Below are 21939 nucleotides of genomic sequence, written 5' to 3'. Positions count from 1 at the left end.
TCTCATCTTAGAGTGACAAGAAGCCCTCATTCGTTTATACGGCACAACTGACACCTAAACCTGATTTGAACGATTTGCTGACACATTTGTTTCTCTCCAAATCTCCTGGATCTGCGGGGACTACGTGTTGTGACTTCTTAGAGACTGCTGGCTTCAAAAAAGAGAATAAATGTTGGATGGAGCCGGAAATGCGAAGCCTTTGGTTCAAGTATATTCTGTTATTCTGTCCCTTAAATAGATCCATCCCTCAATTCTGTGTACTCTCAGCTGACACCAGCAGAGGGCCTCATAACAACCCAGAATGATCAGAAGTTCAGAAGAACATGGCTTTTAATGATCCTTAATGGTTAAACACTGAATAGGCAGCACATGCACTAAAGGGGTGGTGGACAGACAGCAACCTCATAAGATGCTAATTGATTGGAAATGTGATTAAATCTTTTTTCTATCAAGCAGAACTGACCATTCATTGTAATATATCTAATATTGTTTTATTGATTCATTATTGCTTTATGTTTTTTAAATGAGAATGTGCTATTAGTCATTACTGGAAACGAGACTTCTCTGTTATTACAATAATGTAATGTCAAATACACTAAAATCCCTCAATCTAATGATTTCATGTTGACTTAGTTGGTTGAAGAGTTGTTTTTGTAACTTTACAACAACAGGCTTGAATGTGCTTCACTGAACCTCCCATTGCACTGATGTGTTTATGCTGTGCTTATTTATATGTGTGCGTTCGATATGAACAGTGTGGACAGGGTTGCAGCCATTGGTGCATGTTTTGTTTGGATACTGACGAAAACCTCACTGTTCGTGGTAAATAACTGCGCACCATTTTAGATAAAATAAAAATTCCTTTTATTGTCATATTTGTCTTCTTTTTGTAAATTAAGTATCTTGTATATTTCTCACGGAATCGCACGAGAACAAATGTGTGCCGAACGCAGAGTTCCTTGGACAAAAAACATGATTATCTCATAAATCAAACATGAACTTTTCATAAAATATATACATATTTGTGGACTCTGAAACCAAAACGCTCGACACTGAACTGGATGGAACCAACCTGTGCTGAGGAGGGTAACGATCCCCGCAGAGGCTTCCACCTGCCTGTGAGTCTGAGCTTCACACTAACAGAGGTGAGTCCGTTGTGAGTCACACTGGGACAAAAGACCGGCACAGAGACCTCTTTACTCCTGTGGAGACATCAAACTTCGACAGGATTTATTAGCGTCGGTGCTGTTAAGTTATTATCACTGTTAAAAAATATATCTTTATTATTATTTGAATTTCTGAGGGTAATTTCTCGCGGAGCGCTTCTTCGGACTAAGGATCTGATTTTAAAAAGTCGCATGCAGGATTTTTTTTGAAGACACTTTCGCTTACTATTTTTATTTTTCACTGAGAGATCAGAGGATGGTTTGTGTGTCAGGGGCCGCTGGACAGAAGAGAAGGGGATATTAATCACCTGTTACCACTTTCAATCTATCTGTGGGGAGGAAAATGGAAAACTACACGACGTGGAGTAATTTCACCCAAGTTCTGTCGGAGCTGGACGGCGAGGGAGAGAAGGAGGGCGACGAGGAGGAGGACGGCGGGAGCGGTGGAGCAAACGGGGGACTGCGCGTCCTCGTCGGCTGCGTCCTCTTCCTGCTCATCGTGTCCACGCTACTCGGGAACACGCTGGTGTGCGCCGCCGTGGTGAGGTTCCGCCACCTGCGCTCCAAGGTCACCAACTTCTTCGTCATCTCGCTGGCCGTGTCTGACCTGTTCGTGGCCGTGCTGGTGATGCCCTGGGAGGCCATCACCGAGGTGACCGGCACGTGGCTGTTCGGACGGTTCTGCGGGGTCTGGATCGCCTTCGACATCATGTGCTCCACAGCCTCCATCCTGCACCTGTGCATAATCAGTGTGGACCGCTACTGGGCCATCGCCAGCCCGTTCAAGTATGAGCGGAAGATGACTCACCGGGTGGCGTTCGTCATGATTGGGGTGGCGTGGTCGCTGTCCATCCTGATCTCCTTCATCCCGGTACAGCTCAACTGGCATCAGGTCGGGGAGGAGGAAGACGAAGCGATGGAGGAAATGATGGAGATGATGGTGGCCAGTGGCAGGAATTTCACAAACAGCAGCAACCTCAATGCCAGCACCCCCGCCAAGAGCTGTGTCGCCAACCTGAACAAAACCTACGCCATCTCCTCCTCCCTCATCAGCTTCTACATCCCAGTGGTGATCATGATCGCCACCTACACCCGGATCTACAGGATCGCTCAGACCCAAATCCGCCGGATCACGTCTTTGGAGAGGGCGGCTGAGCAGGCGCAGAACCAAGGCTACGGAGTGAACCGGAACCAGCAGCAGCACAGGCCCAACGAAGAAGCCTCACTGAAGTCGTCGTTTAAGAAGGAAACCAAAGTCCTGAAGACACTCTCCATTATCATGGGGGTGTTTGTCTTCTGCTGGCTGCCGTTCTTTGTCCTCAACTGCACGGTGCCGTTCTGTGACCCGCCCTGCGTTAGCGACACCACCTTCACCATCTTCGTCTGGTTCGGCTGGGCCAACTCCTCCCTCAACCCGGTCATTTATGCATTCAACGCAGACTTCCGCCGGGCCTTCGCAACCATTCTGGGTTGCAACCAAATGTGCCCCAACAACGCGGTGGAAGCTGTGAACTTCAGCGACGAGCTTGTTTCTTACCACCACGACACGACGCTCCACAAGGAGACGCTGGTGCCCACGCAGCCGCAGCAACATCCACGCAACATTAACGTCGGGTCAGACCACCTGGAGGACATGAGCCCACAGTTTGACGAGGAGTCGATCATCTCCAATGGTTCCCGTAGCCACAACAGACTGCTGCTGCTTCCCGCCACCGTCCAGCTCGAGGATGACCCGGAAATCTCCTTGGAAACCATCACGCCGTTCACCTCAGCGGTGGGGCTTGAGAGTGATGCTCTATTACCAGGACAAGTCCACCAGGATGATTAGGACAGAAAGCGCATAGAGATGGTAGCCACAACGAAACAGGAAGTTGTCCTGTGTTGCTTTTACTCCCACATGTTTGCTTTTTTATTTCATTTGAAATAATGGAGGACATTCACGACTTTATAATTGAGCTGCTCCCTAATATCTGGTGAAAGACACCACAAGAGAGCCTCGACTGTAAAGCCTAAGCTTCAGATAAAATGCCAATATTAGAATTTGCAGATTCTTTTCCATGGGACTGCTGGATCGTTTTGTTCAGTATTTGTGTTTGCACTTGTTGAAATGGAAGCAGATTTAGTTTGATTTAAATAGACACAGTAAGATAAGAGATTAAATGAGCTGTATTTAACATTGTGAACATTATATAGCAGCAAACAACTAAAGATAAAGTGAAGTACTGTCTACCTGAGCAGAGAATGAAGTCTCTCTCCCTCTGTGTGTGTTGTTATCCAAGCTTCTCCTTTTGTTGTTCACATAGCCGGGCCGCCCGTTAGTGCATGTTAGTGCATGATTGTGCACGTGAGCGTGCCCCACTAGCTCACCGCCACCGCTCTTCCCTGCTCTCATACGGCGGTAACAGCTGATAACACTGTCCCAACCTACAGCACAGTTTTGGAAGCGTAGCACCCACCGCCTGGTTCCCCCTCAGGGAAACACTGCTGGCTCTGTCAGCTCATTTGTTGTTGTCTGCACTGTTAGTGCTGTTAGCACCGTTAGCTGTGAGCAGGAGGCTCGCCGTCACCATGTTGAGAGCCTTTGAGAGGAAATCGAAATGCTCCCAATCTCGTATCTTGCACCTTTGAATAATGTTTTTTTTCTTTTCAGACATTAAGCCTAAATTATTACACTGAAGCACTAGATGTGTTTGCATGGTTTGCAAGGGTAAGCAGATCAATTTCACTGTAATTTACATATTTAGAATTTAACATTGCTGTCCTGTGGAGTTGAGAGCAAGGACAACCCACGATGTGAGCACTGAGAGATGGCTGCTGCAGTTTTTGTCTTCTTTCAGGTTTCTTACAACACAGTTCATCAGTGCAATCGTTTTGGTTGTTGATTATCATTTCTCAGGTTTTCACTTGAATGTAATTACACCCAAAAATGAAAGGTGACTGACGTTGTGCTTGTCGCTGTAGTGTTCCTGGTATTACACAGTGTTTGGGCATACACTGATTACAATACTTACCCACTAATTTATGTGTATCAATGCCCTTGTTCAACAAATAAACACAATCTAATTTGCATAATACTAAGAAGCAATCTGTAAACATTTGGTACAAGCTGTGCGGAACACGGAACACAATCTGGTCACAGCCAGAACGCGGTGGAAACCTGCGACCCCGCAGCGCACGCTGAACAAGGGAGGCCAGACACACAACCAGCCGACGCTAAAGATCAACTGTAGATATTCCACAGGTGTTAAGCGTCATCGATGAACTTTTTTTTTTTTCCTGTAAAATGTCCGCTGTAATCAGTAGCACCACCTTTGATATAAGTTTATTAACTGGAGGGAAAATGTCCTCACTGTGGCATCGTGGTTTTGTTGTTGGTAATTCAATCATATATGCAATTTGTAGATATTGAGCTAAAATGCAGAATCATGGACATGGTCCTTTAAGAAGATGATCAGATTGGCAACATGTTAGTTCATAATGTTAGATTACTGCTGAAGCTAATGTATGAAAGGACGGATGAGGTTGTTAATGAAGGTTGGGTCTTGAACAGAATTTCCCATGAGGGTGTAATCTCAGCTGCTCCATCACCTCACCACCCTCCATTGTAGTCTTTCATAAGAAAATTAAAGTCATTATCAAGGAATTACTGTGAAAGACATTTTAATATTGATGCAGGGAACATAATCACTGTTTAATACGCTTCTTACAAACCTCTGAGGAAAAGTGGACGGACAATTACTGAAGTCATCAGCAAAGTTTGAAGAGTTTGCAACAAAGCAGAAAGTGTTTAATGGTGATAATTGCTTTCCCAAAGATTTATTTTTACAGAAAACCGAAACATTACAGTTCAGACAGAATTATTAAAAAGCACTGTAAGTGATGAAGGACAAAGCGTTGAACACAGCTTGAATAGAGCATTATGTTGTATCAAGAAAAATAAATTCAGGCTCATCGTAGCCAAAGAAAACCTGTTTGCAGCTATTAGAGGCGTGTCTCAAACTGCAGCAGCAGGATGCTTTATGTTCCTGCAAAGCTCGAGAGGGCTGGAGGGGAGCTCAAAAAAAGTCTGGTCAGGTAACCTCTGAGTCACCAATGAACAACCAGCCTCCTGCTGCAGATACATTATGCTGCACTTCTGCTGTTGTTCTCTGAGACAGGACACCATTTGACACCCCTGCTCTGACATTCCCACCACGTCCTTTATACTTGCAAAATGTAACACGTTCAAAGAACAATACAACTACAATAGATATGCAAAAAATGTAATATTTATTGCCATCAGTGGAAACATATCTGTGGATGTTGAATGGGAGAAAAGAAATGATGATACGACTTATAGTAAAATAAAGCGATGGGTATGTGTTGTGGTGACATAAGATTTTACATGAATGTTTTTGAACTGATGATATATTTCAGAAGTCTGCTACGGAAAGTAACTTTTGTTTGGGGTCGCAGACACCACAGCTGTAAAGCCTTTTAAACAGCACTTTGTCAATAACAAGTCTGACCTCTCTGGGGTCCAAACAGAAGTGACGTCACTATAGATAACATACTTTTCATTTATTTGTATGTCAATTACATTACAAGCTTCTAATTCTTACATAACTAAAAAGAAAGCTCTATGGAGATTAATGGTCAGGTCATTAGAACCTCTCACAAATGCTTGATGATGAAATAAAAACAAAACTATAGATGAAAAAAGCGTGAAGCATGTTTTTCTTTTTCCAACATCTCTCTGCCTGCTCCTTTAATCTTCAGTCAGTAGTGGAGTTGAAACGGAGCAGAGGCACCCGGGGGCCGCGAAGGGGACGACACCCTGAACCCCGCAGGTGTCTCCTGCAGGTTCAGCTGTTCAGACTCACACTACATCTGTATTGGTGGATGTGACAGAGAGATGAACGTTTCAAGTGTTGAAGGTTTAGGTTGTGGCTCAGTTATATATTATATACTTCAGTGAATTCCCAAAAACATAAAGACGGTGGAGGTTGGGGTGGTGAATGGATGGGAAGTGCATCCTGCGTTCAAACAAACGATATTATTTTATTTTATATTATTGTTCTTAGTAAGTACAAATTCCAAACCAGATAACCAGACTGTAACAGACACATTTCTGTTAACAGACAATAAAGATATATTCTATTCTATTTATTCTATTGTAGGCAGGGAGCTGCGGAAGATTCGTTTTATTAGGAAGGTTCCTAACTGAGTGCTAGCGAGTCAAATTCTCTAAATGAAAGGGTGCTTCAATGCTTCCTTTCTTATCTCCTTTAGCAAAGGATACACCGGACCATCCTTTACCAAAAGAAAGGAGATAATGCCATCCCACAATTCCTTGCGGCAGCAACATTTAAAGCGACTGGCATTCCACATATTGATGAAAACCAACAATATACCTGTCTTGCATATTTAACAATTATATTTAAACAGTCATGTACTAATTGGGATGTCAACAAATATGAGTGGACAGTAACAAACACATTGTTTCAGTTGTTTTTTATTTATTTATTTCTAACATGTAACAAAAGACAAATCCCTGGTTTCTGCTCACAGTCAGAAGATAAATGTTTTTTTCCCCTCATACAGTTATGTACAGAGAGAGAAACAAATCCAAAATAGTAAACACAAACAGAGTGGAGTGTTTTCATATCAGTGCTGCATCACGATCCGCTCTGCTACCCGAAGTCACCTCATGCCCACAGGAGGGATCCGGAAAATTAAAAACATATATCTTCACCTGACAAACTTGGCCCATTCTTTAAAAACAGGGACAACTCTAATCACAAAAGCATCCGCTGTGAAAATATCAAGATACAAAATACACACTCATACTGTTTGAAATGAGACCATTATTCTCTGCTTTAAATATAGATATGTGAGACTGTCCTCGTTTCTGTCGTTCTCCCTGCATGGAACATTTTCACACTTCTCTCTGTCTTCATCCTTTGCTATTTGGCTTCATGTCTGCAAAGATAAAGTGACTTTCTATATGACACAAAGGTCACTGTGTCTTCAGATTGTCTCTCCGTCCATCTGTGAACAGGACAGAGAAATGTGACGATGTTTTCAGAGGCTCAGTGGTATTCAAACCACATTCGTTACTGCACTCACATCCTACACACTAGGCAATTACTGCACACACACACACACACACACACGCATGCACGCACACACACAAATGACTAAAATGTTAGAAAGGCTAAAGGAAGGATCTGATTTTTACAATGTCCCTCAGTTAAAATACAGACAGAGCTCACATTTTAGGTCAAGAAAACTGTAAGATTTTTGACCAATTTACATTTAAACACTAGAAAAAAAGACTGTAGAACTATTACATTGAATTCTCTGGCTGGTGCACAGATAACAATGAGAATCTAATTCTCCTTAGATCCATAGACTCTCTTCCTTTACCTTTCGATCCTTTTAAACAGCTGCTGTTAAAATGCAATCTGCTTCAGGCTCTCTCCGGATGTTAAATGATCAGGTCACCACCCTGCATTTAAACCTGGTATTTGTCTACATCCTCCATATCTCCTGTCTGCCCACATAGTGAATTTATTCTGTTTTTGGTGAAGCATTATTTAAAGCTGGTGAGGGAACAGGGGGTGGGCCAAAGTAACTTTAAAGGAGACTTTCCTCACAAATTCTTTTTAGTGCCTAAACCTAACCAACCCTAAACCAGTGTTTTCACATCATACAACAGAAGGAAAGCACAGACTCGTGACGTTGTCCTGCTGACTGTGCCGTTCCAGTGAGCATGGACAAACAACACATTATGTCTTTTAATTCAGAGGACTTGTTGAGACACACAAGCAAGTCATGTGAGTATGCGAGATTCAATCAGTGTCCATTCAATATTTAAGCTATTTACCTAAATATGGTAACGAAACAATCAAACATTCTATTTAATGGATGGTACATTTATGGCAGGCAGAATAACAAAAGTCTACATAGTTACATATGTATAAGTTATCATATCTTTCTGTCTCCTCATCTCTGCTACGCTTTCTTTGCCCCATTCATCTACTGCAAACTGAATGAGTGATATCAATAATGTCTCAATTTGACCTAAATCTTTCCAGAGTGAAATGTGTTTGTGCACTGAAGGGCGACACAACCTGTCTGTCATACAACAAAGTTTTATATTTGGCGACACAGCAGAGATAAGTATCCTGCGTGCTCATCAGCTGTGCAGCATCTTTCCAAACAGAATTCAGGATTCTGCAAAACTGCTGTTGTTTGTCTTTTATTCATCATTCCTACAATAAGCTGCTGTAGGGTACCATAGGGTTGACTTATGTTTAAGCTTAGACACTAGACAACTTAAACCTCTCTGTTAAGGTTCGGGGAAGATTAGGTTGATCAATTGTATCCAATGTGATGGCTTTCTCTGTTAACTCGCATTAAATTACTTTGTGCTTTTATACTGAATGCTGTCACTGGATGTCAAATGTGCAGCTGCAGAAGTACTCCTCAGTGACTGGGCTGAAACATGTCAGGCTTTCAGAACTCCTCACCCAAATCTGCTGATTGAATTTTCAGATTTCCACTGATTTACTCCCACAGAGGCACAACTTCAGCTTCAGCATTTAAAACATCTCATTGGATTAACGTCTGTGAAAGTCATTGCTTTAAGCAAACCTTAATGATATTTCATTGTCAGGCATCAGTGGCTTTGCTCACAACCTTTTGTTAAAAGAAGATTACTATGACACTATTGTTTCTGCTTCCACAGTGTCCTAGTAACACAGGGAGCTATAAAAGCTTCATTTGATCGATCTATTTGCAGCACAGCTCCACCAACCTGAGCATTAGTGAAAACACCTGCTTGAGTGTGCATGACATCCATGGCCATGTATTTATGTTGATCACACTCCCACACTGCACTTTGTGAAACTGTGGATCCTGAACAAATGCTGTGATTAAACATCCAAAAGATGTTGAAGTTGATTAAAATGTTTATTTGAAAAGGAAACGTATCGGCCTGGTGGAAGGAAGGGGTGAAAGCACTTGAGAAACATTTGAGAATGCACTTCAGGATATCTGGCTGCATTCCCTGTAATCACACAGCGCCATACCTTCACCCTGGATTTAACATTTAAATAACAGACAGACTGAACCAATTCATTGGAGATCGGTGAGGCAGTGATGAGGGTCAGTCAGACAGTTGTCATAGAAACATCCGTTATGGTCCTCAGGGAGGACTGTTCGCATTTATATTCATCCAGCGCTTCACTTATTAATCTCTAAGCCATGCTTATTTTGTTGATGTGTCTTTATTTGTCAGTAAGTGAGAGTGTTTTCTCCTCTTTTTTTATGCATTTTAGAGTTTTACACCGCTAGTTAGTAAAAATGGAGCTGTTGTTTAGCTTTTTAGCCTCTTTTAGCATGTCGTTTTGGTTTTACAGCAGATTTTGAATGGACAAGTCTCAGCGTTCTGATCAATCCTCTTTCCAGGAGCAGACAGCAGTTTTCAGTGTTAACTTTTCAAATACCAACTGTACACGACCTGCTCAGCACCAAACAGCAGACAGACACAGTTAACTAACTGCTGCATCTAATATGATAGCAGCTATAGAGCGACATATTAGTGTTGGTAGATACCAAACCAGAGTTAAAAGGAGAGTGAATACTGTACTTTACTTGTTTGTACGGTTAGACTGGAGAAGAGTAAAACATGTGATAGTCCTGCAGCTGGAGGGTCTCAGTGGTCCTGAAGGCGCAAAGCAATAAGGGCTTTTTCCTGTCACGGTCTGGAGAACAGGCAACAGGGATGGACACAAATGCAGAAAATTATAAGGAGGCAGCAGAAGCAATGATTTAATAGTTGAAATATAACTGGCATTGCACACTAAAAATTAAATGGTAATTGCTAAGACCATACATAGCCTATACAATAATACTTTCTGTGCAAATAAAAGGCAGAGAAGAAGTATGTCATGAATTTGAACATCTCAAACTCAGCAATTCTTATTTCAGGCCAGGCATGTGACATCCTTCACATCCTTACCAGTTTAAATATGCCAACAGAGAACAGCTCTCTCAGCTTTCAATGATTTTTTAAAGACAGCTAGCTCCTTTACAGTCCCATCCCATTCTCTTTCAATTTCACCTCCTTTATATTGCCATTTTGTCTATACACACACACACACACACACACACACACACACACACACGCACACACACACACACACACACACTCAAGGTGGTAGTTTGGTGTCATAATCAATGCAGTAATCACGGCAGAGGAGGTGACGGCGGAGATGGAGCGCTGATTGCGGCCACCTCTCAACGACTGTTGAAAACCAGAAAGTGGAGACCTCTGTTTGCTGTCAAGGGCTCCAAGTAATTACCAGCTCATCTTGCTCACAGATAAACACACACACACACACACACACACACACACACACACACACACACACACACACACACACACACACACACACACACACACACACACACACACACACACACGTGCAGACAGTTGGAGACAAGATAGTGACCTCGCAGACGCTCCGTCAGGTTTTCAGTCTTGTGGGAGAAATGAAACAGAAATGCAAAAAGGAGAAGACATTGGTAGCAGGTTGGGGGAAACATGCGTTGAAATTAAGCCTCCAAGAAAACAGGAACAAACCCTACAGCAAAACCTGTGTGCATAAGAATATGACCATATTATTGATATTTAGGAATACTCCTGCCACTCCAGTGAAGATGTGTCTGAGGCGGAGAATCATACCGGGATAACAATATTTAATGAATACATGGTGTTGCACATGCTTTGTGGCAAGAATTCATGTGTAGAAGCTCTCCAAAAATATCCGGTGTGCCGTTTGAAAAGGAAATGAAAATGTCTTTGTTTGGAACAACAGAATTTGGCATGTTTGCTGACCTTTCGGTTTTGCACATTGGACTGTTTGCTCAAACAGATGAAGTGTTTTTTTTCTAATCAGCTCTCTTGATTGAGTTTGTTTCTAGAATCCACCAACAGGAGGCAACAGAGTCACAGCTGCCGATCTGTTCTCCAATGAATTATGTTCCTCTCATACACACACTACCTATTGTACACAAAAAGTCTCACACACACACACACTGACCAGAGTTTTTTTTGGTCATGTATCATTATGTCTAATTAAATCCTCCATTCGATTAAAAGTCTATACCACAGAAAAAACAAAACTCAACATAATTGAAAGTATTAATTTCTTATTTTGGAGAAGTTTGAGTGTTCCACTCTGCCAATGCGTTGGTCTCATCAGGTGGAAACACAAGTGTGCATGATCGAGACATGTATCACTATTATTTCATCATTTATTTCTTTACTTTCCTCGACCTATACAGTACCCAGCATTCACTTACAAAGCCAGCTCTGAGCCCGTGTATTTCATTTCAGATAGGGTTGGGTTGCGGGTCTTAATAAGGGAACAGGTCTGGTCCAGAATTAACTGTGGGGTTGTGTTCCAGGATTGAAGTGAAAAATCTAGCAGCTAAATAGTCAGATAATTGGTGGAGGTGATGGAGACCAAATCACAGCTAAAATGTAAGTGAATATTGGACGTAATTCACCAGACGAGCACCACTCCACTGGGATGATAATTTAGCTCTGTGTCAGCTGGAGGTGGAAGTAAGTTTACTAACATGTTAGCCAGAACACAGGCTGATAATATCCTCATGCAACGGTTCACGAATAGTTACTCCTCATTTTCCTGCATTTTCCTACGAAAGCCTGCAACATGTGTTCATTTCAGCTTGTTACATGAATATGGCCTTTTCAAAATAAATGTCCTTCTTCAAAGGAAACTCGGTGAAGTTTAGGCAACAAAATCACTTAGTTACGTTAAGGAACAGTTCGTCGTTTCGGTTAAAACAACCACAAAAGTGCCGTCACTGAAGTACGCAAGTTCTGTGACAAAAACATCAACACTGACCTCTAGTTTCACGTGGGGAACGAAGTGGCTGAAAGATCCCTGCTCGGTTGACCCATCCACCTCCCCTCCCGCCCACTGTATGATGTAGCCTTCTATACTTCCTGGTTCAAGATAACGTGGATAACATTCGGAAAAGATTTGTGGGATGCCCACGGATTATGCCGCATTATTTTTTGTAGGTATGGCAATGAATGCTGGATGAGAACAGCCTGTATCAGACCATGTGTCAGCTTGTTTTGGAGTTCTTCTGCGGGCCTAAAAACAAAGAATGCTGCCTTTAGTAAAAGATTGAATGCAGGATTTTACTTGCAATCCAGTGTGATATATTACACGGTGAAGCTGGTAATTTGACAAAATAAATCTTCCAGTACTATGTGTAAACACATGAAAGGTAAATTTGTCTCTCTGGTGTAAAAACTATCCAAAAAAAAGATGGAAAATTGAGAGGGGATGAAAACCATCTCAGTTCTACATTATTTATTATTGTATAATAAACAATATTATTTATTCCCTCTATGGGTCATACACAAACCCTGACACCACTGATCTGCTTTTGACAAAACTTGAGAAAATGATGCTTTTCCTCGATACCCACTGACGCTGCTCGGCTCGAGAGCAAAGTGTACTGGCAGCTGAAAACAAGGTGACATATTTGTTCCTGATCGGCCAAGACTGGGCGGAACAACATGTTTACCGTTGTCGTCTTGTTTTTAGAACATCCTTCTCTCGCCAAGCAGATTTTTGGCAGTGTGCGCCGGCAAAGGGCCGTCTTCGGATCTCCAGCAACCCCTGAGCTGAATGAGAAGGAGCTGGGCGGCGAAGACAGGGTGTCGACGGGGGGTTAAGCTGTGACCCAGATTCCTGCACGATTCTTTGTCCTGGAGGAGAGAGAAGATTCTCCTCATTCATCTCGCTGAGGGCCGAGATACTTATTGTTATAAAAGCGGCGACAGAAGGAGCGAGACAGAGAAACTCGGGCCAGTAGAAAAAGTGACTTTGAGTTTCGATGTTCTTTCATGCAGGTCGTGCATTATGGATTATTTTGCGGATACATGGGAAATGAGAAGCTCACTAGCTTTCTTGTCTATACTGTATTTGTTTATCTCTCATTCTAGAATGAGCTGTAGATCTGTGCTGTAAAGGTCACTGGCTCTGCAGGAGCTCATGTCCTCATTCACATTCAGGAGGAACTGTCAATTCTTTAGTGCTTCAACATATTTACCATAGCCATCTCAGCCATCTCACTTTTAACCTGTAGTTCGGAGCTGCAAGCTCTGCTTACAGAGGCTTCAATCAAGTTACCACACTACCACACAAGATATGACTGCATACATATCATGAAATTGTCATATTGTCTTTTGCAGGCATCAATTAGACTGAGCGTATAACAAACAATACATCAATATTTGCTGTTTTTAAACTGAAAAACAACAGACACACAGTATATCATCATGCATTGGGTTCAATAACTCAACTGCATACATGGGGTAAATTTATTTAAAATGTTTTAACTTTTTAATCATGTCGAGAGAGTCTGTCATGACACAAACCACATAAAAACCTGTTGTTTGTCACCTTCTGTGAGGATGCAGGCTGTAAAAAACCAAAGGGACGAATAAGTTCAAAGACAAGTATTGTTTCTCTTTGGGCGGCGCAAGTGAATTTGGGCAAAATGATGTATGAGAGCTCAAGTGAACTCAAGAGCAAACAAGATCAAATGGAAAGTTATCTGAGCAATTGCTTCACAGCACCTCGATAATCGTCTTTAAAGCACCCTGAGGGGTGCAGACTAGGATTTAAATTTTAAATTTGAATTGTTGGCTCAACTCACACAATTTTGTGATATTTTGTTGTCTGTTGCCTCGAAAGTATATATTTTTGCATCACTGATGTTGAACTCTCCTTCTATCTCTTTCTCCTTTTCACTGTGACTTGGAGTCACATTGAGCTGCTGATGTGGTTGTTGTGGATTTCAATTTTTAATGTTTGTTTTGTCCCAGTGCTTCTTTACAGCCGAGTGCTTCCTGCTGGCTTTCAAAACCTGACTATTTCATACAACCATGAAAATGTTTTACTTTATAAAATGCTCTCACTCTGAAGAGCAGACAGTATTCATTATTCTCTGATAACATTGATGCTTATAGTTTTCTAAATGAATTCTGAATATCATATAATGACAAGCTGCTGTAGTATATGGCGGATAATCAATCCCAATCTCTGCAACAGATTCATCGTAATGTCATGCATTATTTTTTTCACATCTTGTACATCTCTCTCTCATTCTCATTTATCTGCACTGTTTGTTGTCTGAACATTTACTTGCAGCTGTCTGATGCTTTTCCAGGGCTAGCACCGGAACATGTCTATGCATTATGATCAATAAAGTGTATTTAAAAAATATGTACTGTTCATGTTAAAATTAAATATAAGCATGGTGCCTTCATGTTTATATCAAAATCCTTGCAACTTTAGAACACTAATTCTTTTATCATATTTATTTCAAAAAGATCAGACAAAATCAAGATGCTGCAGTTGAAGCATTTATGCAGAATCTTATAAAAAAGAGTTTTGTTCTCGAGATGAACGACACTGAGGCATCCAAACCCCTGAGATGTCATCAGTGTCCTACAGAGTGGGAAACTTTGGCAAGTGTGTCCATTCTCTCTTACTCTCTCTCTCTCACACACACACTCTCTCTCACACACACACACGCACACACACACACACACAACACACACACACACGCACACATATATAGGGTTTTGTCAGGAGGGGTAAATGTGGGAGGTGTTTTTGGTTTTTGGGTGGGCAGTTCTTCGAATAGTCCTCCTCATTCCCCCTCCTTCCTCCACCCTCTCCTCCTTTATCCTCGTATTCTCCCCTCTTTTATCCAAGTGTTTGTGGTCCCCACATTCCCACAGCAACTCTGAGCCGTGGAACGTCACATGGTAAGAACACCGGGCCTCTGCTCACACTGACTAACAAACCCTGAACACTAAACTACTCTTTTCTACGCATTTCTGCATCTTCCTAAAGCTGTCAAACCAAATATTAGAGCGCAAGAGACAAAGAAGAAAGACCTATTTTTTTGTCATGACTTATTGATGAGGGGTGCATTTGGAGCGGTGGGGGGGGGGGGGGGGGGGGGGGGGGGGTGCATGGAAGGGGGGATTATTTTTGTTTTGGTGCTGTCTGTCTTTGTTTTCTATCTCCCAGAAACTCGTTTTAAAACGCTGCAGTGGAAAGCTGTTTCATATTGCCAAATGATGTGATTTTTTTTGTTTTGTTATTATTCTTATTTCAAGATGAACATGAACTTCTAAAAATAAATCCTGAATAGGGCGATCTGAAAGGGAGAAAAAAAAGTCATCGCCTTAAACCAGTTTGAGAGAAAAAAGGGACACTATTATATATATAACGTTCAATTGTTATTAACTAGTAACTACAGCTGCTGAAAGCAAGGTAGTGGCCTCACTTTCTTCTTTTATAAGAAGCAACTTGATGTTATTTCTCTGACAGATATTGTCGCAAGAGAATTTACTTCGGGAAACCAAATAAATATTATTTAATTTTTAATTTTGATATTATTTCTTTGCATATTTATTTAGCCAAACTCAATGTTTTTGGCTAACAGCTAGTGGAGCTACCAGTGCTGAGTACATCGCCGCCTCTCAGCTGCTGCTACGCGGGCAGAGACCTTGGTGATGACATTTCTAATACAAAGACTTTGAGCGTATGGCCTACATACATCGCTACTTGTTTTGAGTTTGAATGAAGTGCGTTCGACAACGCATTAAGGCCAATTGGTGTCTAGACGTGGGGGGGGGAGTTAGCCAATTGTCTGTTGTATTGAGTCAATCACATAATACAGCAGTGCTCTTGCAGACACACATGGCAGAGATCTGCACTCATTGTAGTTGAACAACAAATCAATTCAGGGTCAGACACAAAATTACATTTTACAAATGATAAAAAATAAGTAACTACACCAAAAAAAATGTATTTACATTCGGCAACACTTTGTAAAGTGAAATGAAATGTTGACTGACATTGATCCCTCTTTGACTAAGATGCACAATGATCCCTTATGGAAGGACAAAGCACAGAATAGATGCTAATGGTTTACCTCTGTGTGCTATATTTTGTAACGGCACAGGCCAGAGTGGGGAATAATCTTCAAACCATGAGCACTTATCACCATTCAAAGTCAATTATTAAGCATACCATGGCATCGGAGAATTCTCAACTCTGATTGGTTCACATGTATTGCTTTATTTTTTTGTATTATACAGGTGGAGGAGATCTTGTGGTAAACCTTACATGCTGTTGTAATATTTACAATGCCCTACATATAGAATTTTGTTTCCTTGCTGGACAAACCAGTGATTTTAGACAGTGACAGTGTAAGTGGAATGTGTTTTTTTTTTTGTGCTGCATGGAAATAAAGTAGAAACCATGCCCACTAACTGTCTAGTAAATGTATTCATAATAAAGTAGTTATAAAAGTAAATGAATGACAGCTATTTGTTACATTTGTTTGTATAAGGTTGTTTGTTGGCGAGTGGCCTTGATCGATGATATGATTCTGCTTATGAGTTTTACGTTCCTCACTGATGCATAATCATGAAGCGCACAACTTGTCGTGTAATATCTTTTATATTGTGTCTACTCAGTCACATCATTCAGTTATCCGTTACGGAAACAATACTCTTTTATATAAATCAAGATAGACACCGAGACACTAATAGAAGTAGCTTCCTTGGTCGATCCACTGCACTGGACTAAAATGTAATTTACAGTTTTGCAATGAGACAATGAGCAGAAAAGCTCTGGGATCAGTATATGGAGTGTATTTTTTATTTTTTTTTGCTTCCCAATGGGAAATATAGATAAATAAATATAATAATTGTAGTAAAGTGCCTGGTTGGCACATTTGTTCAGAGAGCGTTTTGGCTATAACCGAAACAAAAACACGAAGAGCTCTGGAGCATAATCTACTATTGATTTAATTTTCCACCTCATTACAACACAAAAACAAACATTATTAATCAGAATAATTATGAAACCTCACAACCTGTTTTGTTGTTTGCACTGTATAACATCATTAACGGTATGTTGGTACAGGGATACAACCTGTTCAGTGTTTATACACTGACCCAGGGGCACAGTGGTACACAGGCTCATTAATTCAGACTAATTGCTTACTTTGCTGATTGCAAAGGACGTTAATTAAACACACAACACCTAACTTGACAAATCGACTGCAGGCAGAAGAGACAAAGGGATTTTACCTTTAGATTCACTTGTTTTATAAATGTATTGACTTTGCTAAAATCAATATTAGAATATTGTTGTATGTGTTAGATTTTTTGTTATTATTAAAATAATTTTAATTTCACAGATGTTTTTTCTGTATTTTCTTGTTATTTTTTGCATTTGATACTACTGTTTTTTGTAAAAGAGAAATACATGTGGAAATGAATTATTAATAGGAGTTTAGCTGTAATCCGTGCACCTTCCCTTCCTCCGTGCTTGATGTTTGATAGCTGCATGTCCGGTCTGGGACATCTTGGGGGAGTGTTTCTGACGCTTGGCTGACTTTCAATAAGTCACTGACAGAGACTCAGGCCCCCACTCTGTGTTCATTGTCCATTTAAAAAAAAAAAAAACATTTAACACTCGTGCTGTGTCACTCTATGACATTCTGGACCTCTTGAATACTGTTTATGCAACAAAAAAAATCTCTTTTCAAAGATTAGTAATGCTGAATCCCTTCAGACACAGAGAATTACTTCAAATTACATGTTATAGTGTTGAAAGTACAAGTGTCTATATATTTTTATTTTAGCTCCTAAGATCTCGTTTGGAGTATTGAAATACACCGCTGATTTATAGAGCTCTCATTCTCACAGGGCTTTTTTGAACATTTCCTTTGACCTTTGTTAAATATGTGGTAGGGATACTGTGAGTTACATCAATGAGGAAACGATTTGGGACATTGTTGGGCGGTCTTGGCTGACATGCCTCTTCAGTGTGGTATGGAGGATGGGGACAGTGACTGTGGAGTGGCAGACCTGGTTGGTGGTTTCCATCTTTAAGGCCGTGTGCCGGGGAATCCTGTGGTGGGTACTGTGAAAATACAGGGTACCGGGCTCGTTGCTACGAGACATGCAGTCCTTGTATAACCAAAGTGAGAGCTGTGTCCGTATACTTGGCACAAAGTGACATATGTTTCCAGTGCGTGTTGGCCTCCACCAGGGTTGCTCCTTGTCACCAATCCTGTTTGTGGTTTTCATGGACAGGATTTCTGGGCATAACGAGGGGAGTGTCCCGTTTGGGGATCTCGGAATTGCGTCTCTGCTCTTTGCAGACGATGTGGTTCCGTTGGCTCCTTCAGAATGATCCTTGTATCTGATCGTTGTGGTGAAGAGAGGGTTGAGCCCTAAGAACAAAGGTTTCGATTTACCAATCCACCGTATATGGTCAGACCCTCACCTTTGGTCATGTGCTTCAGGGTGGCTGGGCCTAGACTTAGAGATAGGGTGAGGAGCTAACAAATTCGGAGAGAGCTCCTAGTAGAGCTACTGCTCCTTTGCATTGAAAGGGGCCAACTGAATGGGTCCGGGCATCTGACCAGAATGCCAAGAGGACCTGGGGGATTATATATATTTCATCTGACCTGGGATTGCCTCAGGGTTCCCCAGGAAGAGCTCAAAAGCTGTGCTGGGGTGAGGGACGTGAGCCTGTTACGTTTGATAAATGGATGGAGGAATGGCATTTATTCCTATCTTTTTGTTTAGTTCAGTTTACATTTAACTGTGAGTCGTATTCAGCCTGTGAAACAATGTTCTCCTTGGCTTTGGGGGGAGCTTTCTAAATACTAAAAACTAAACCTGATGATGGGCACATGGACATTTACCAGGCACAAATGGCCTAACAAAAGAATCAATGGAGTTGCATTGTGGAAAATGTAGGATCCAGTGTGTAATTATTTGTTTTTGTATTTGTTTCACCTGATAAATGTAAGCCCAATATTCCCTTAGTTTTAGCTCTGCTTTTGGTCTCCACCGACTCCTGAGAAACATACCTGTCTCTTTACCTGATACATTTTACATTTTCTTCTCGAGCTAGGCAGGTAGGGTTTTGTGGGTGGTTCTATGTCACAAAACTAAAACTATGATCTTTAAGTGGATGACATTGCATTTCAACACAAAGCAAAAGCAAAAGTCGACCTTTTATCTTTTTTTTCTGTGTCCAAATGTCTCCAGCCACCATGAGTGTCCTGCCATGCAGTTTCCTCCTTCTCCTCCTCCTCCTCTGCCTCCCCGTCGTCCCTGAGGCCAAGCGGCAGCCTGGTGAGGAGAAACCCGAAAAACCCCGTCAGCCTCCACCGTCACCGCAACCAGCCAAGAGAGCTAGAAATCGTTCAGTGCCGGGCTCTGGAGAGCTGACCACCAAGGAGGGCCATAGCTGCACTTGGCAGACGTCTGGTGAAGGCCTGGTCCGCTTGCTGGTGAACTGCAGCACTGAAACACTGGGAGTCCAGCAGAGGTGATGGAAGCATTAATAGTAATAGCTCACCTGAGACATAAACGTCTCGCAATGGATACCGTATCACCTTGAAGTCACCTGTGAAACTGACTAAAGCGTCATTTTGAATTAAAGTCTTTTTCAGTCATTTAAATAATTCAGGAGTTAACACAGTGAGAATGACAAAACTGGAGCTTATTATTCAAATCATGTGGTGATTATTTTAATTCTGGACTTAACTGCCTAATGGGGAACATTTAATACATATTTATGATTTAGACGGAACAGCTGAGTTGGACAGTCTGTTCCTGTTTGACGCTATAGCAGGAACATAAAGTCAACCAGTGAGTGACGTTTAAAGATTCCTTCTGTTCAGGGCAGTCTTTGTTAGTAATACTCAAACATATCTGACAAATTCAGCACTTTGACATCGGAGACGATGGCTCACATCATGGTTAGGTTCAGGTTGCACACCTGGTTATGCAGAAAAAAAACAAGATTGTTTCTTTCATTAAGAAATATGAAATTATTAATTATTAATGAATTGCTTTAGTTGTTCACTAACTTCAATTTCTTTCTTGACCTCTACGCACGCTTGTCCTTATCAAAACTCTCTGATCTCCGTGTTTTTGCTTCACTTCTCCTCTAGGTATTGGTGTCGTTACGCTGGTAAACCAGACCTTTGCCAGGCCTATGGAGTGAAGTCCAGCCAGTACTGGAAGCAGCTGGTGGGGAAGCTGAAGAAGAGGCAGAACGCCTGCGAAGGAGAGAAAGTCCTCAAGGCTAAAACCTGCAAGAAGGCTCCCGCCGAGGCCCACATGAAGCTCGCCCAACGCAGTGGAGAGGAGGAGAGGAAGGGAGGGAAGAAGAGAGTACCGCCGGCCAGTAAGAGCTCAGACGGAGGGAAGGTAGAGAGGAGGAAGAAGAAGGAGGAGGGAGAGGAGAAGAAGCAGGAGGATTGGACTGGGTTCAACGAGGAAGGAGTGGTGAACGACATGGAGCCTGTGCAGACTTACTGCAGTGAGGGATGGCACTCCGTCTGCTCGTTCTTTGTCAAGTTTTTTGAGGGTTGATGGGAAATTATGAAGGAAATGCAAATCTCATTTTTGATACATGATGGTGCGAGTTCACAATCTGAAAACAACCCATTGAAAGATGTTTTTCTTTATTATACAGGAAACACCAGGCAGCTCATTTGTAAAGATAATTTAGATTTATTTTTTCTTCCACAGCTGTTTAACTATAAAGTAAAAGTGGAGATTTCAGCCACTTTGACTTTGATTTGACCGTAAAACAAAACACTTTGTTCATATGAGCTTTTTAAAAACGTAGACGTTTAACAAATGGGGCCACCTGGCATCTAATTTGCAACTTAAAGTGGATAGTCAATTAAGACCTGGCGAATTATACAAAACCATTATATTAAACCTATCAATACTAACTAAAAGCCACAATTCACTAAATGTCCCTCCAAGTCATTGCACACTCCATCTGCTGACGTAAATCCATGGGGAGGGAACAGATGAACAATATTTGAATGGAGGAAAATGAACCATTCTGATTACTTAAGTTTTGTGTTAATTAAGCATATTTAGCTTTGGAATGTGTTATGTCGTATAAACTTTGTTGTAGTTGAGCTGTTTAAAATGTGTAATTTTTTTACTTTCTGACTAACAAATAAAAATAGTGTTTTGGTGAACAATCAATCAATGACCACCACTGATGATGATGGCGATAATAGTAGTGATTACTAGTTTATTTTTGTGATGAGTAACTAATATTTTGTATCAACTTTGTGTAACTGCTCTGTATAAACAATCTGGTTACTATTGGGTGTGATTTGTGGCAGTTAGCCTTTTTTATTTTTTATTTTTTTTATTTTTTAAAGAAATGTTAACATTGTTTCTGGAATTCTTTAATAAAAACAATATTGTTTCAATAAATAAATGTTTTTCCAGCTCTACCTCGTCATTTAAAACACTCACACGTTCACCTCAGAGATGCAAATGATTAAATATAAATATAATGGGGCGACTTTTTTGGTCAATACAGGATAACAATGTCGTAATACTATGGAATTTACAGAGGTTATAACCATATTTTGTTTTCATCAACGAAAACATCTTGTAATAGCAAGGTTAGTTTTAGTAGTAAGCTTCTGAAAGGGCAAAAATGGGATAATATTGACTTATTACAGCTCAGTAACACCTTTCACCAACCACCTTTAAGATATTTCATTGTTCTCTCTCACGAAGTTATAAATAAAGTTTTGGATGAGAAGCAGTTGTTCATAGTGACCTAATGTGTTCTCTCTTCCTGTT

The 21939-nt window shown here is 41.2% G+C and overlaps 2 protein-coding genes across 2 annotated transcripts; both read left to right on the top strand.

Moving 5' to 3' along the window:
• Positions 1–1438: 1438 nt before the first annotated feature.
• On the top strand, positions 1439–2994 carry LOC142931789 (D(1)-like dopamine receptor). The gene has a single exon (XM_076075888.1). The coding sequence runs from the start codon at positions 1510–1512 to the stop codon at positions 2992–2994; it is 1485 nt and encodes a 494-aa protein (XP_075932003.1). The 5' UTR covers positions 1439–1509.
• Positions 2995–19361: 16367 nt separating this feature from the next.
• fgfbp3 (fibroblast growth factor binding protein 3) lies at positions 19362–20691 on the top strand. The gene is made up of 2 exons (XM_076075684.1): positions 19362–19639; positions 20268–20691. Exons 1-2 carry the CDS (start codon positions 19362–19364, stop codon positions 20689–20691), a joined length of 702 nt encoding a protein of 233 aa, XP_075931799.1.
• The last annotated feature ends 1248 nt before the right edge of the window (positions 20692–21939 follow it).

The sequence above is a fragment of the Anarhichas minor genome, unplaced genomic scaffold, assembly GCF_050575085.1.
Source record: "Anarhichas minor isolate MPS153535 unplaced genomic scaffold, ASM5057508v1 ptg000054l, whole genome shotgun sequence".
Lineage (NCBI taxonomy): Eukaryota > Metazoa > Chordata > Actinopteri > Perciformes > Anarhichadidae > Anarhichas > Anarhichas minor.
This window is presented reverse-complemented; position numbering and strand designations above follow the sequence as displayed.

Excerpts from the sequence above, each read along its gene's own strand:
- LOC142931789 (XM_076075888.1), top strand. The coding sequence starts at position 1,510 with ATGGAAAACTACACGACGTGGAGTAATTTCACCCAAGTTCTGTCGGAG.
- fgfbp3 (XM_076075684.1), top strand. The coding sequence starts at position 19,362 with ATGAGTGTCCTGCCATGCAGTTTCCTCCTTCTCCTCCTCCTCCTCTGC. Across the intron at positions 19,640-20,267 it reads ACACTGGGAGTCCAGCAGAG|GTATTGGTGTCGTTACGCTG; the intron begins GTGATGGAAGCA and ends CTTCTCCTCTAG.